This window comes from Marmota marmota, unplaced genomic scaffold, assembly GCF_001458135.2.
Source record: "Marmota marmota marmota unplaced genomic scaffold, marMar, whole genome shotgun sequence".
Taxonomy (NCBI): Eukaryota; Metazoa; Chordata; class Mammalia; order Rodentia; family Sciuridae; genus Marmota; species Marmota marmota.
Window position 1 is genome coordinate 446,431 of NW_025999864.1, and position 15,816 is coordinate 462,246.

Below are 15,816 nucleotides of genomic sequence, written 5' to 3' on the forward strand. Positions count from 1 at the left end.
GGATTCCACCTCTTGGGTCCCCTTCTTCCTCCGGGAGAAGTCTTTTCTGCTGTCCTTTAATAAACTTCTAATTTCTACTCTGACCTTGCCTTGGTGTGCTTCTTTGGTGTTATTCTTCAACACTGGGGAAGCAAGAACTCGTCACCGGTCAACAGCGATCCCAGCACAAACAGTGTATTCGAAGGAACAAGTGAAGAGACTTAAACTGTGAAACCATTTGCAGTGGCATGGTCAGCTACAAGTGAGTCAGAAGGGACAGAGAAGCAACCAGTCTTCCAGCCCTGAGCCTGAAGGGGTTGCAGGAGGCCTTGTTACCAGGACCTGAAGATAGCTGGGGTTGTGGGGAGGTGCTGTTTGATAAGCCCTGTGGCATCCGGTAAAGACAAGTAACCACTGCCAAACTAAGGCTTTTCAGAGCACAGAAGTTATAGAAGAAGTCTGCTTTTCCAGTCTCCTGACTGCTGCCATTGGCTGGATCCAACTGGAAGTCCCAGAGAAAGGGAGAGGGGCTTGAGTCTCTATGGATACAAGAAGGATGGAGTGGGGAGAGTAAATCTGACAGGCAAATGGAGAATATGCAGTAAAATCCATTAACACTACAAATTACACTTATAAATTTCTTAATATTAAGGCTTAAAAATTTTGTGTTCATGAGATAAATCTAATTTGTGCATTCTTTGATTCATTTGTTTGTTTATTGGTACTAGTGATTGAACCCAGGAGCATTTAACCACTGGGCTACATCCCCCGGGACTCTCTTAAGTTGCTCAGGGTCTTGCTGAGTTGCTAAGGCTGGCTTCCATCCTTCTGCCTAAGCCTTCCAAGTTGCTGGAATTACTACAGGTATTGCCACTGCACCTGGCTTACTTTGTTATTTATTTTAAAATTTTGTTTGATTTTATTTGTTACTATTTTGCTTATATTTTTCTTGTATATTCATGAGTGAAATAGGGCTGTCATTTCCCTTTAATGTTTTTTACTTCATTGTCAGGGTTATACTGGCTTTGTAAAATAGGTTTAGGAATTTTCCTTTTTATTATTATTACCTGAAAGAGTCTGTATAAAGATGGAATATTCCAGTCCTTCAAACTTTAGAAGAATATGCTTTAAACAATCTGAACATCTTTCTGGAAAGATTTTTCAAACCAGTGCTTCTGTTGTTTTACTAGTTATAGGACTATTCAAGCTTTTTATTTTTTCTTGAATCAGTTTTAGGAAATAGCTGTTTAGAATTCAGAATTTAATACAAACTGTAGAATTATCAAATTCTACAAACAAATCTTGTTGAGATATATTCATTTTATCTAAATTTTCTAAGAATTTTCACTTGCCATGTAAGATTTCAAATATAGTTTGCTAGTATTTTATTATTAGCCTTTTAATATTTATTAATTTGTAGTTATACCACCTTTTTGTTGTAATTTTAATTAATATAATCAGGGGATTATCTGTTTTGTTGATGGGTTTTTTAAAGGAATTCAGGTTCGACTGTATGTCATTATTTTCTGCCCTTATTTTTATTGTTCCTAATTCATTAATTTCCACTTTTATTTATATTATGTCTTTGCTTTTGCTTTCTTTGGGATTATTTTCTTTCCTAACTTTAATCCTTAATTTTGGTGCATCTTTTCTATGATAAGCTTTTCAGGCTATAAACTACTCTTGGCTAACTGCTTCAGCCAAGAGTTTCATTTTATTGTCTCAGTTATTTTATGACTTTATAATTTATTTTTAACCCATGAGCTACTGAGCAGTGTTAACTTCTAGCTTAACTAATTCATGTTGTGTGCCCATAAATCATGGTCTGTATTATATGTGTGTTTTCCTTTAATGTTTTTTACTTCATTGTCAGGTATGTTGTGTGCTTATAAATCATGGTCTATATTAAAAAAAAATAAATAAATAAATAAAAATAAAATTTAGAACAGGGTTGGGGACATAGCTCAGTCTTACCTAGCATGTGTGAGGCCCTGGGTTCAATCCCTAGTAACGTGTACACACACACACACACACACACACACACACACACACGTTCAAGATTCTAAAAGCACAGTTGTCACTATTCTATTATTCACGAGCATATTTTCTGAGCCAAATTAAACCTCACATATGAGAACCTAAATTTCACATATAGACTAAAAGCTAAATAGTTTCAATGGAACTCCTTTATTGACTTTCTCTGTTCCTATGTTTATTTCTACTTCACTAAAACTGGAATGGAAAGAGATTTGAGAGTTTCTCCAATCTCTACTTACTGCCAACTTTTGGCCAGTAGCAAAGATATTTGTAAATCAAAAGATACTCCCACGGGGTGCTATGCAGCTGCCTGCAATTCCAAGGGCTCCAGATGCTGAGGCAGGAGGATCACAAATTCAAAGCCAGCCTCAACCTCAGCAACTTAAAAGTTATACTCCCACCCTGAAAACACATGTGTAGCAACAAACAAAGGAATTTTTTAAAATGTCTAAGGAGATAGGATAAGGAGAATAGAATGCTGAGCAAAAGCAAGCTACTGCTCTTCTTGGTTGGTATTTCACCATATAATCTGCCCTTTCTACATGAATTGATGTCAGGAGCAAAAAATTCAAACATCTAAATACATTTCACATTAAATCTATTGATGGGAAAGAGAAATTTAAATCCCATGTTATAGAAAAACAGAAATATATAAAAATCTGATTTTTAGACAGTGTGGTCAATAAAGATCAAGCTTGCTTTTGCTCAGCATTCTATTCGCCTTAGCATATCGCCTTAGACATTTTTTAAAAATTCCTTTGTTTGTTGCTACACATGTGTGTGTTTTTAGGGTGCGAGTATAACTTTCGAGTTGCTGAGGTTGAGGCTGGCTTTTTTCTCCAGGTAATCAGGAATCAGTAATTAGGAAAGGTAACCTCTCCAAAGGGCAAGTATTTCTTTATCAAAAATTTAAGTTTAAGCCAGGCACGATGGTTTATGCCTATAATTCAAGTGGCTTGGGAGGCTGAGGCAGGAAGATCTCAAATTCAAGGCCAGTTTCACCAAGCTGCTGAGGCCCTAAGTAACTCAGTGAGACCCTGTCTTGATATAAAATATTTTTAAAAAGGGCTGACGATGTTGCTCAGTGGTTAAGCGCCCCAGGGTTCAATCCCTAGTACCAAAGGAAAAAAAAAAAACCAATTAAGTTGCTGCCAAAAATATACTGGAACACTGGACTGGGGTTACGGCTCACTGGTACAACATTTGCCTCATATATATGAGGTAATGGGTTCAATCTTCAGCACCACATAAAAATAAATAAAATAAAAGGTATTGTGTCTCTTTTAGATTTATGTTTAAAAAATATAGATTTTTTAAAAATACTGGAACCACTAAAAACAAAATCATCTACAATCTTAAAATATATGTATTTAAAATGTTTCAGGTAAATTTTGCAAAATATATGTATTTAAAAATTTTTCAGGTGAATTTTACAAATTATATTTTAATTATTTTTGGTTATAAATGTAATAAATCACTACAGTTACACATCACATGTTTTCAGACAATACAGAAAATTAAATAACCATGTGTACAACTGTTAGCCCATATGGACACTATCACTATTTAAAAATACTACATTCCAAAGAAGTCACTTCTCTTAAGTCAGTTATTATTTTTCAGTTTTTTAAATTGGTTCTTTAAGTTTGATACTTTCAAAATAATATACCTCCCACCTACCCATATATGGTATACTCCAGTCACCTTACATAAACTCTTAATTGTTTCACAAATACGTTCTGCTCTTTCTCGGTTTTCCAACTACTATTACCTTGTTGCCAGTTTAAAAAAACTCCACCTTTTCCAAAATCACTCTATTCCCCATTTTTTTGACTCCTTTGCTTTACAGGCCCTATTTTGTTTCAACCTCATTTATTTTTTAGGTACTAGGGATTGAACTCATAGGCACTTCAACACTGAGCTACATCCTCAGCCCTTTTTTTTTTTTTTTAATATTCTTCGTCGTAGAGGGACACGATATCTTTGTTTATTTATTTGGTGCTGAGGATAGAACCCAGTACCTCATATATATGGTGCTGAGGATAGAACCCAGTACCTCATACATGCAAGACAAGTGCTCTACCACTGAGCTACAACCCCAGGCCCTCAGCCCTTTTTATTTTTAATTTTGAGACAGGGTCTCACGAAGTTGCTGAGGCTGCTCTCCAACTTGCAATTCTTCTGCCTCAGCCTCCTGAATTGCTGATGGAATTACAGGTGTATGCCACCATGCCCAGCTCTACTCTTTCATAACACATATGTCAATAAACTTTGTTAAGTCAATGATTAGTCTTATTAGTCTATATGATCTTGAAATCAAGGAAACAGTATAACTGCTTAAAGACATTTAAAAATAAAAAATTCCTAAATTTTCACAGAAAATAATCAAATTATTCTACCTACCAAACCTCTTCATTATAACAGGAAACATAACAAAAAATTTTTTTAAAACCAATATACTGGGTAAACTTAATGGTCTATTTGATAATACCAAGAATTTATTTTAAAGGCATGACAATCCTGGAGGGCAATTTTTAAAATTTGGAACATTAATTTCAAAATTATCCCAGTCTGTCGTCATTACCAGTCTAAACAACCATTGTAATTTTTTAAAGTTCAATGAACTTACCACCCACTAAAGAAATTATTTTTTAAAAGTTAAAGTGTTTAAATCTGTCAATTAGATTTTGATGACTTTGGGATAGGCAATGGTTTCTTACACATGATACCAAAAGCACAAGGTTTTTTTAAAAAAGGAAAATATATAAATAAATAGAATGGACTTCACAACTAAATACTTTTGTGCTTCAATGGACACCATCAAGAAAGTGAAAAGATGACCCACAGAACAGGAAAAAATAGTTATGAAATCAAGTGTTGATTAGATCATAAGGGATCTGTATACAACTCAGTAATAAAAATCAAGCCAATTGGAAGTGGACAAAAATTCTGAACAGACATTTCTCTGTAGATAGACAGATAAAGGTCAATAAGTTCAAGAAAAGATGCTCAACTACATTAACTATTAGGGAAAAGCAAATCAAAACCACAAGACACTACGAGACATGTACCAGGTGGATCCCCTCCTCCCCCCCAAAAAGAATAAAAAAAGTAACATGGGTCAAGGATATGAGAAAATAATACTTTTGGTAGGAATGTAAAATTGTACAATTACTTTAGCAGCTTCTTAAAAAGCTAAACATAAACTTAACCATAGTAGCTACAAATTTCACATTTTAAGAAATCTACCCAAAAGAAATAAAACTCGTAAATAGAAACATTTACAGAAATATTCATTAAAAAGGAAATAACCCAAAGTCCCCCAATAAACAAGTGGAAAAATAAAATGTGTATTATCCATATAGTAGAATGTTATTCAGCAATTAAAGTACTAATATACGCTGCAACATGGATGAACCTTGAAAATACTAAAAAAAAATTAATATATTAAAATATTAAAAGAAGACAGTCATAAGACCACATTATTTTAATTATATGAAATGTCCAGAAGAGGCAAATCTACAGAGACAGAAAATAGATAAGCTGTCATATACCAATAGAGGGGTTGGAAAGATATGGGGAGTGACTGCTAATGAGTATAAAGTGTTTTTGAAGAGTGATTAAAAAAAGTAAATGTGGTGATGATTGTCCAACTACATAAATAGATGAAAATCAGTTAAATGTATACACTTCTCCTTCAATATCCACAGAGGATTGGTTCCAGGACCCCTTGCAGATAACAAAATCCAAGGACACTTAAAGTTCCATCTGTATCCTTTAAACCATCACTAGATAACTTATATTACCTAAAACAACGTAAATGTTTTATATAGTAATGCTTACAGAATAAGAAAAAAGTCTGTACAGTAGTACAAATGTGATTTTTTAAAAAAATATTTTTGATCTACAGTTGACTGAACTCATGAGTGTGGAACTCCCAGATACCAGAGGACAGCTTTGTTTATTTATTTTTACTTTTGTGGTGCTGGGAATCCAATCAGGAACTTGTCCATTCTAGACAAATGTTCTACCAATGAGCTATACCCCCAACTGGACTTTAGCTGAATGAATTCAAAGATATATAAGTTAAGTCTTAATAAAGCTACTTTTAAAGAAATACAAACAGGGGGCTGAGAATAAAGCTCAGCAAACTCAAGGACCTGGGTTCAATCCCCAGCACCACAAACAAAATTTTTAAAAAATATAAGGAAATGCAAACAAACCTTTATTTATCTAGGGAAGCAATACATCCTAGCAAAGCTAAATTACGCAATGCCTTACTTATTTATCCTATAAGTGTACACTAAAGGTAATGGAAACCCAATAAAAAGTTTTTAAACAAGAGAATGTTGTGATTAGACATATATTTTACAATGTTTAGAGAGCAAATTAGAAAAGAGCAAAACTGAATTTGAGACCAAAGTTCAGAGAGGGACAACAGTGAAAATGAGACTCAAGAGATGTTTGGGAATCAAGAGATGGCTCTGAGGGATGACAGTGACTACCAGGTTTCTACTTTGTAAGACTGAATGTATGGCAGGTCATTCACTAAACAGGGAATAAGAGAGATTTGGTGTTACTGTTATGATCATTTGGGAGAGGGATAAATGTGTCAGTCAGTATTGGGTTTGAGATGTTTAAGTAAACGTCTGGTAGGCTGTTACACACACAAATTAGAAGATACAAGACAAAGTGGAGGTTGAAGATATGCACATTTGGGAGTTATCTGTGAAACCAAAACGGAACCAAAAAGAACAGAAAGCACTATACAAAAAAAGAGACGGAGTATTAAAATGGAAACAAGAAATTACCACAACTTTTAAAGAATACACAGAAAGAAATGAGCTTTGGTAAAGGAGATTGCAAAGTGGTCTTAGACTGGAGGTGGGGTGTCACCAACACAAAGAAAAATGTCTCAAGGAGAACTTGGCCAATATTGAAGGCTGCTTTTCAAAGTAAAGTAAAATGAATAATGAAAAATGCTACTTAAATTTAGTGACATGGGGGTGTTATTAGGGACCTTAGTGAAGATCAATCTGGTAGCATGATGGGCAGAAGCCAGATTATAATGAGCTAGATTCTGAGTGGGAAGTAAAGAAATTGAAGTAACTAGTTTGGTTCTGAAAAGGAGACAAGTTAAATCTACAACAGGAGTGATTTTGATGTTCTGTTTTTTAAAGAATTGAGTGATTTGAACATATTTAAACCAAAAACAGACAGTGGATAGGCAGAAGTTGAAGATATAAGAAGACAAGAGAAGATCAATAGTTTAATATCCTTTTTACTGTTTTTATTAGCATGTTATGGTTATGCATAACAGTGGGGGTTAACTGTGACATATTCTCACGTGTATATAAGATAATTTGTTCTTTTTCATTCCCTAGTATTTCCCTTTTTCTTCCCCTCCTCTCTCCCCCAATCCCCTTCCCTTTACTTAGTTGGTCTTCCCTCTACTTATTAACTTTTTAAAAACTTGGTATATCATAATTACACATAAAAGCAGAATTCAATGTAATATATGCACACATTTACACAGGATAATTCAGTCAATTTCATTCTGCTGTTCCTACACTCTCCCACTCCCTGCAACCCCTTCTTCTACTCTACGGTTCTCACTTCTGTTTTCATGAGATCCCCTTTTTAAATTCCTTATTTCTCTCTAGCTTCCACACAAGATTTGACCCACAACTTTCTGTGTCTGGCTTATGTCATTTGGCATAATGTCCAGTTTCATACATTTGCCAGCAAATGACATAATTTTATTCTTCTTCATGGTGGAGTAGAACTCCAATTTACACACACACACACACACATATACATATTGTGTGTGTGTGTACACACGCGCGCACACACACACACACATTATGTATCTGGCAATTGTGAATTGAATTGTGCCGCTATAAACACTGGAATATAAACAGTAATACAGTATGCTGATTTCAGCTCTGGGATAGATTCCAAAAAGTGGAATAACTGGGTATAGGATGGTTCCATTCCAATCTTTTGAAGAACACCCATACCGATTTCCATAGTGGTGATACTAATCTGCAGTCACACAATGTTTAAGTGTTCCTTTTTCCCCATATCCTCACCAGCATTTATTTATATCCTTGATGTTTACCATTCTAAATGGTGAGATGAAATCTCAGTGTAGTTTTGATTTGTTGAGGATTTGGAACATTTTTTTCAAGTATTTCTTATTCATTTTTATTTCTTCTTTAGAGAAATGTCTGTTTAGTTCATTTGCCTATTTATTGACTGGGATGTTTTACTGGTGCTGAGACTTTTAAGTTCTTTAAATATTGAAAAAGTAGCTGGCAAAGATTTTTTCCCATATGAAAAGGAAGGATCTCTTTTCATTTTTTTTTTTTTTGGTATTGGGGATTGAACCCAGGGGCACTTTACCCCACTGAGCTATATACAACCTGAGTCCTTTTTATTTTTTAAGACAGGGTCCCACCAAGTTGTTGAGGTTGGCCTCCAACTTGTAATCCTCTTGCCTCAGCCTCTCAAGTCATTGGGATCACAGGCATTTTTTGCTACGCCCAGCTCTCTTTATACTTATCTCCTTTGCTATTCAGAAGCTTTTTAATTTGATCCACTCCACTTATGATTCTTGGTTTTATTACTCGAGCTTTAGAACTTTTACTAAGGAAGTCACTGCCTAAGCCTATATGTTGGAGTGTTGACCCAATGTTTTCTTCTATTAGTTGCAAAGCTTCTGTTGTAGTTCTAAGGGGTTTGATCCATTCTGAGTTGACTTTTGTGCAAGGAGATAGATAGGGGTCACCTTTCATTCTTCTGTATATGGATATCCAGTTTTCTCAGCACCATTTGCTTAAAAAGGCTGTCTCTTTCCTCCAACATTGTTTTTTAGCTCCTTTGTCAAGGATGAGATGACTATACCTGTGTGGGTTTGCTTGTGTCTTCTATTCTATTCCACTGATCTTCATATCTCTTTTTATGAAAACACCATGCTGTTTTTGTTATAACTCTATAGTATAATTTGAGGTCAGATATTGTTATACCTGCAACCTTATTCATAGTGCTCAGAATTGTTATGGCTATACTGGGTCTTTTATTAGTCCATATACATTTTAGGACTGTTTTCATTCTTGTCCATCTACAACTAAATAAGAAAATAAAATTTATAAAAAATAGATATAAATGTTAAAATATTAGCAATTAGTATTTTAAAACACATAAAGAAGATTGCATTTCATGATCAAGTTGGTCATTCCCAGGATATAAGATTGATTCAACATACACAAATCAATAAATGTAACTGATCACATAAGTAGAATTAAAGACAAAAATCACATGATCATCTTAATAGATTCTGAAGTCAAATTATCTCTACTTGCAAACTCTAGCACTCATTCATGTTAAAAACGCTGAAGAAACTACGGACAGAAATATAAAGGCTCTTGAAATAGTGGGAGAGAGTAAGACCTAGAGGATATAAAGAAGGGATGCCTTTAGACAAAAGGATTAAAAATTTTCCAATTCAACAGGAAGGAACACAAGGAAAACAGCAATTGTAGGTAAGGTATAAATATTTGTTAGCAGGAAATTAAGGTAAATCCTATCTGATGGTTTTTATTTTTTCTAAAGTGAAAGACAAAAGTCATCCACTAAGTGAGAAAATGGGAGGGTAAGAAATTTGAAAAGAGTGGAGGTTTAAATAGCTGTCCAGTCAGATTGCTATGGGATATCTACTTCCTGTTTTAATATTATTCCATTACTTTTCTGTATACCCACAATTTATCGTTATCTAAAATGAAATAATGTTTGGGTGATTTTTCTTGTTTTGTTTACAATCATATCAAATTCAATTGTGCAGTTATTACTATCACACTAACAATTACCTATAATGTTTCCTATTAGCTCTCCTGTTTAAAATGCAAAAGACTCACATATTATCTTACATGATGATTTCATTATGTTTATATAAGTAAGCAATCATTTGGATTTATCCACAAATTTTATCTCCACACACCTAGAAGACATACCATTTGTTTAGAAAATTTTATTCCATATTATTTCCCAACTGCGTGGTACTGTCTGCACAACAGCCTGAAAAATTCTCTCTCATCCTCGTGCAGTCTGTAATTCAACTCGTGACTTGGTTTTTCCCACCATCAGAAGTGAAATCTATTTCCCAACCCTATCAGCTGAACAACACTTGCAGTTCCTGCTGGTGTGTGCCTCTTGGAATGTGGTACTGTGACATGAAAAAGCTTAAGCTAGCCTTCTGACAGATGACATCACATATAAAAGCCAGTCAACAATCAGTGCCAACTTGTAGACCAAGAGCAAGGTCATTTTAAACCAGCAAGTCCCAGTTGAGTTATCTGACACCAGCAACCACACAAGGAGCTGTGGGTGAAACCGATGAAAGAACTGTCTCCCTAACCACAACTCGAACTATGAATCCAAAGGTCGAAAGAGAAAAGAAGTTTTGGCATTCTAATATATAGAAAGGAACCCATAGATAACAATGATGTACAGTATATTTTTTTAAAACTAGAAAAAAGAATTGGGAATATTTTCACCACAAAGAAAAGGTAAATATTTGAGGTGATAGGTATGTTTACCCTGATATGAATATTAAACACATATCAAAACATTACATGGTATGCCATATATGTAAAACTATTTTGTATCAGTTAAAATCAAAAACTAAAAATGCCAGTCAACAGAATTATTAGGAAATAAAACAACTATTTTAAACCACAAAGGTTGAAGCAACCTATATTTTAATTTATTTTCCATTTTAAAAATATAGTAAAATTACTGAATATATAAATAGCACAATTCTCTGGGAAATCATACAAAACATCACATTTACTTTTAATGTTTATTTTGCAACTAAACTTAAAGCTTCTTTAAAACAAAATTACCAAAGTTATAATGCTGAGGTTCAGTTGTTTATTTATTTAATCACCTACTATGTACCAGGACCAGAGACACTAACCATATATCAGTGAACAAGAGATAAAAATCCCTACCTTAATTACCTAAGGTACATAATTCATACATTGGGGAGTTATAGATAATCTAATTTCAAAACATTATCTTCTGATATATTAGTATTATAATGATATTCATAATTTTTCAAGGGAAAAACACAGAAAGAAAAATGTATATAGTTATGCCAATAATAACTCTTACCCTCATGCCAAGCACCAAGAACCCAATCTCTTCCATTAATGGGTACTTGCTGACCTGTTGCTGAATCTTCTCGGATGAGGCAAAAGGATCATAGCTTTTTCGCCCGATCTTTACATCCATTATACAGGGCTTATTAAATTTATGGGTCACATCTTCCAGTTTTAGGTATAAATCTGTTATTAAAGAAAAACCTTAATTAGAAATAGACAAATTACTACTCAAGTAACTGTCAAGAGAAAAACAAAATGAGAAATTCAGGGGCTGGGGTTGTGGCTCAGCAGTGGAGTGCTCGCCTTGCACATTCGAGGTCCTGGGTTCGACCCTCAGCACCACATAAAAATAAAGTTATTAAATATGTTGAAATAAATTTAGAGTCTGTAATTATTACTCTTCTACCTAAAAAAAAAAAAAAAAAAAGAGTGACCAACAAATTTATAACAAGTATAAAATATCACTGACAAACTCTAGCAGGAGATGAATTTAATAAGTATTCAACTATAAGCAAAAGGTATAAAGTAGATAATAAGGTTTCCACTGGCATCAAAAAGGCAATAATGGGGACAGGGGTTGTGGTTCAGTAGTGGAGCGCACATCTAGCATGTGTAATGCATTGGGTTCAATCCTCAGCACCACATAAAAATAATGTTAAAAAAAGGGCAATAATATTATTTCAAGAGCTGTCCCAGAATACATTCATACCCCTTTTGAATACTATTTATGGTATCTATGTATTGTTCAGCAAAAGATCTTAGTACTTTAACAACATTTATTTTCCATTTAAAATTAGTAATTGGAGGCAGGCATGGTGGCACATGCCTGTAATACAAATGATTCCAGAAGCCTAGATGGGAGGATGGCAAATTCAAAGCCACCTCCTAGCAAGGCTCTAAGCAACTCAGCAAGGCCCTGTCTCAAAAAATAAAAAACAGTGGGGATGTGGCTTAGTGGTTAAGTGTCCCTGGGTTCAATCCCTGGTACCCTCCACAAAAAAAAAATCCAAACGATGGTCATTGCAAATATACATTTCAGTCTTACTAGTTTCAAAGAGAAAACAAATATCTTGCTTTTTAGAATGCAGCATTCCCCAAAAGTTGGTCTGTAAATCACTTTGGCATTCTGCTTGCATGTTCCCACAGAAAACTTAAATGGAGATTCAAGAATAAAATTATAAAAGCCCCAGTTATTATACACAGATGAGCTGCTTATAGTTGGAGTTTGAAAGGAAGGTCCAATGAGGAAAAAAGTATGCAAAGAAAATTTTTTCCCTTTTCCTAGGTAAAATAATATCATGATTCATTTTCATTTATGAATGTACTAACAAGCATTTCTCCTGAAAACTTTTCAAGATAAGGGAAGATTATATCCTGCTATCTATCAACATAAATAAGGTCATACAAAGAGCAGATTTTCTCAGAATTAAATAAACAGGTACTAGAGGTAAGAGAAGACTTACCCTCTGATGTCCTTTTCTTTGTTCCTGTCTCACCAGGACTAGCAAAGTTATTAAATTACAAATATACACACACACACTATATATATATATACAACCTATATACATATACATATATACATACACATATATACACGCACATATATATATCTTCCCCTCCAGCAGAACCAAAACTGAGATAACTTAGTTAGGGCTTAAAAAATTTTAAGCCCCTCAGATTTAAAAGGCATACATCTGCCACGTGTGGTGGCACACACCTTAATTCCAGAGACTCAGGAAACTGAGGTAGGAAGAACAGGAGTTCAATGTCAGTCTCAGCATCACAGTGAGACCCTGTCTCAAAAAAAAAAAAAAAACCAATAAAAAGTTGGGGATGTTTAAATGGTAAAGTACCCCTGGGATCAATCCTCAGTAATACAAGAGGGGAAAAAAAGAGGGAGAAAGATCTTCTTCCTCAAGAGAAAAATGTTCTCCCTTAGACAAAGGAATACGGGAGGAAGGTTATGACTATACCCAAGTTAGGACCAATATGACAAAAGAGCAAATGTAACCCATGAGAGCAGCACCAACTGTATAAGAAGGAGCCCTTCACACTTCTAAGACATCTTCGACAGGATAAGAAAAAACAAAAGGTCTGGACACAAATATAACAAGTGTAAAGCAGTAAACATGGGACAAGTGGGAATGTCCTGATAAAGGAGCTGGAACACAGTCAAGTTTCTATACTTTAAAAGACAACCAAGTGATGTAGGAGAAGATATGCAGTGTCCTTCAGTCTTTCCTACCATCTCCAATCAAGCAAAAGAGAGGAAACAGATCCATCTTCTCTCTTATATATATAGCTGTATAAGAACTTCAGTACCATGGCTTCGATTCCAAATATCAGAAAAGACTAAAGATTCTGTTATGGTAGATCCTTAACATTCAAATTATCATCATTGATTTGGAGACAAAAGAACCCAAAAATCTTACTAAGACAAGCTGTCCATGGGAGTAGAAATGCAGCAGGAAAACCCCATATCTATATCTCAGTATAAGGTTATTTTCCCCTTGTTGATTTGGTGATTAAAAACAAACTGTTTCTTTTTTTATTGATCCTTTTTAGTTATAATATATAACAGTAGAATTCATCTTGATATAATTATATAAGCATGGAATATCTTATTCTAATTAGGACCCCATTCTTGTAGATGGTGAGACTCACTGTGGTATATTCCTATATGTGAATAGGAAAGTTATATCAGTTTCATTCCACTGTCTTTCCTTTTCCTATCCTCCCTCCCTTCCCCTCATTCCCCTTTGTCTTACCTACTGAACTTTTTTCTATTCCCACACCCCCCACACATTGTAGGTCAGCTTCTATATACCAGCTAAAACACTCAACCTTTGTTTTTTGGATTTTTTTTTGGATTGGCTTAGCACAATAGTCTCCATATCCATCCACTTACTGGTAAATGTCACAAAGCCATTCTTCTTAATGGCTGAGTAATACTCCATTGTTATATGTACCACATTTTCTTTATTCATTCATCTGTCATTTGTTTATGATAAAATAGAACTGATAGAAGCTGGGATAGAGACTTTGCAAGTCTGAATATAAAAATCCCTATTTTTTCTCTCTTTTTGGAAAGGAGGAAAGTATAAATGTAAACTACTTATAGTATAAATATAATACTTTGCTGAATTATGAGTGTTTGCCCTTTCCAATCCTACTTCCCAGTGGGAGTCTGGGCTTGGCCCTCCTTTCTCACTCTATGAGAGAGTCATTTCTTCTGTAAATAGAGATGAGTGTAACGGATTTTATTTGATTTTTATTTTCACTGGCTCAATTCACTTTACTTTCAGATTCTTGATGTAACTTTATGATTGAAATGATCAAATAATTGCTACATTAATTATTACTAGCTTTCAGAAATAAAACCTAAAGTTAAGGCCTACTGAGGGTTGGTTCGGTGTTTTGTTTTAGTTCTCTGAACTCAATTTTCTCTAAATAAAAATAAGAACTTGAGAGTCTCATATCATTTTTTCCAAATTATTAAAAGTAAACACCAAAAGCTGTTTTAAAGATACAGAGTTCTTAGGAAAGAAATGCTGTTATGAATTCCAAGTAAGCTTCTGAAGAAGGTAAGCAGGAAAAAAAACTGGGACATGATCTGAACACTGAGATTGTTACTGTTCTTTTATAATCTGTCATCTGTATATAAATCTGAGTATTAATTCACTCTGAAAAATGCTACTAGTAAATTCTTTCCACAGAACACAGCTTAATTCAAAGTAGGTCAATCTGGAGATTCAGTTACTTATATGATCAAAGGCATTTTCTACAGACAGCTTCATAAGGTAATGCTACTGGATAACAAAGGGCACTTTTTCAGCTAGGCCCCTCTGGGGGTAGAATGGAGCAGTACTTTTCCATTTGTAGGTCACTACCCATTATTTCAACTTAATAGATGAAAGAATGAGAAAATATGAGACTGTCTTATATAACCTAAGACTAAATAAATATTGTTATGGGGTTGGTTTCAATCTTAGAAACACTGAGCTGTGATGTAAAAATATATTTATTACTCGTCACAGGCAAAGAATTTTTACAACACTCAATTTGACTAAATAGAATGTCACTGGGTATTACAGTGCCAGCTCAAGAGCTATCCACAGACCCTCAGAAGTGATTTGTTTGCAGTCATTGTCACACTTTGGAATTCACTGAGGAAGGAGTGAATCTGACACAACCTTGGCCAGTCTTACCAATTTAGAACAGGGATTCAGAAAAAAAACCTGTTGGTGACATCTCTGAGTCTACTTGAGGAGCTAGCACAAGATCGCCAAGGACAGAAGAGGAAGGATTAAGAAAACTACAGAGAGAGATAGCCCTGGGTTTTTATACAATTTGGTTTCTAATTCTGGTCCCATCTTGGGCTCAGATATGTAACTCTTGGCTTTCATAAGATACCCCTGTATCCTTATAAATAAAGTCTCCCTTTTTGTTTAATCAAGTTCATTTCTAGAACTTACATCTAAAGAATTTTAACCAAAATGATCAAGTTTAAAACAATCACTTTGGAAGCACAGAAATAAGTTCAGATCTCAACTCTACCATGTATTAGTCTGTGACCTCAGTAGCACTTCTCTATACCTCAAATATATATAAAATGGAAATAATTTTAGAATCTACC

General features: G+C 34.4%; 1 protein-coding gene across 4 annotated transcripts in view; it reads right to left on the reverse strand.

Annotated features, from left to right (window-relative positions):
• The window catches only part of Ipmk (inositol polyphosphate multikinase), a 54,776-nt gene that overhangs the window by 11,097 nt on the left and 27,863 nt on the right, over positions 1-15,816 (reverse strand). For 2 of the 4 annotated variants that reach the window (XM_015504676.2, XM_048813920.1), the window contains exon 4: positions 11,245-11,363. In XM_015504676.2, the coding sequence (XP_015360162.1) occupies positions 11,245-11,363 (119 nt within the window). Of the gene's footprint in view, positions 1-11,190; positions 11,364-15,816 lie in introns of all 4 variants that reach the window. The other 2 variants (XM_015504675.2, XM_048813916.1) reach the window with 1 other exon arrangement.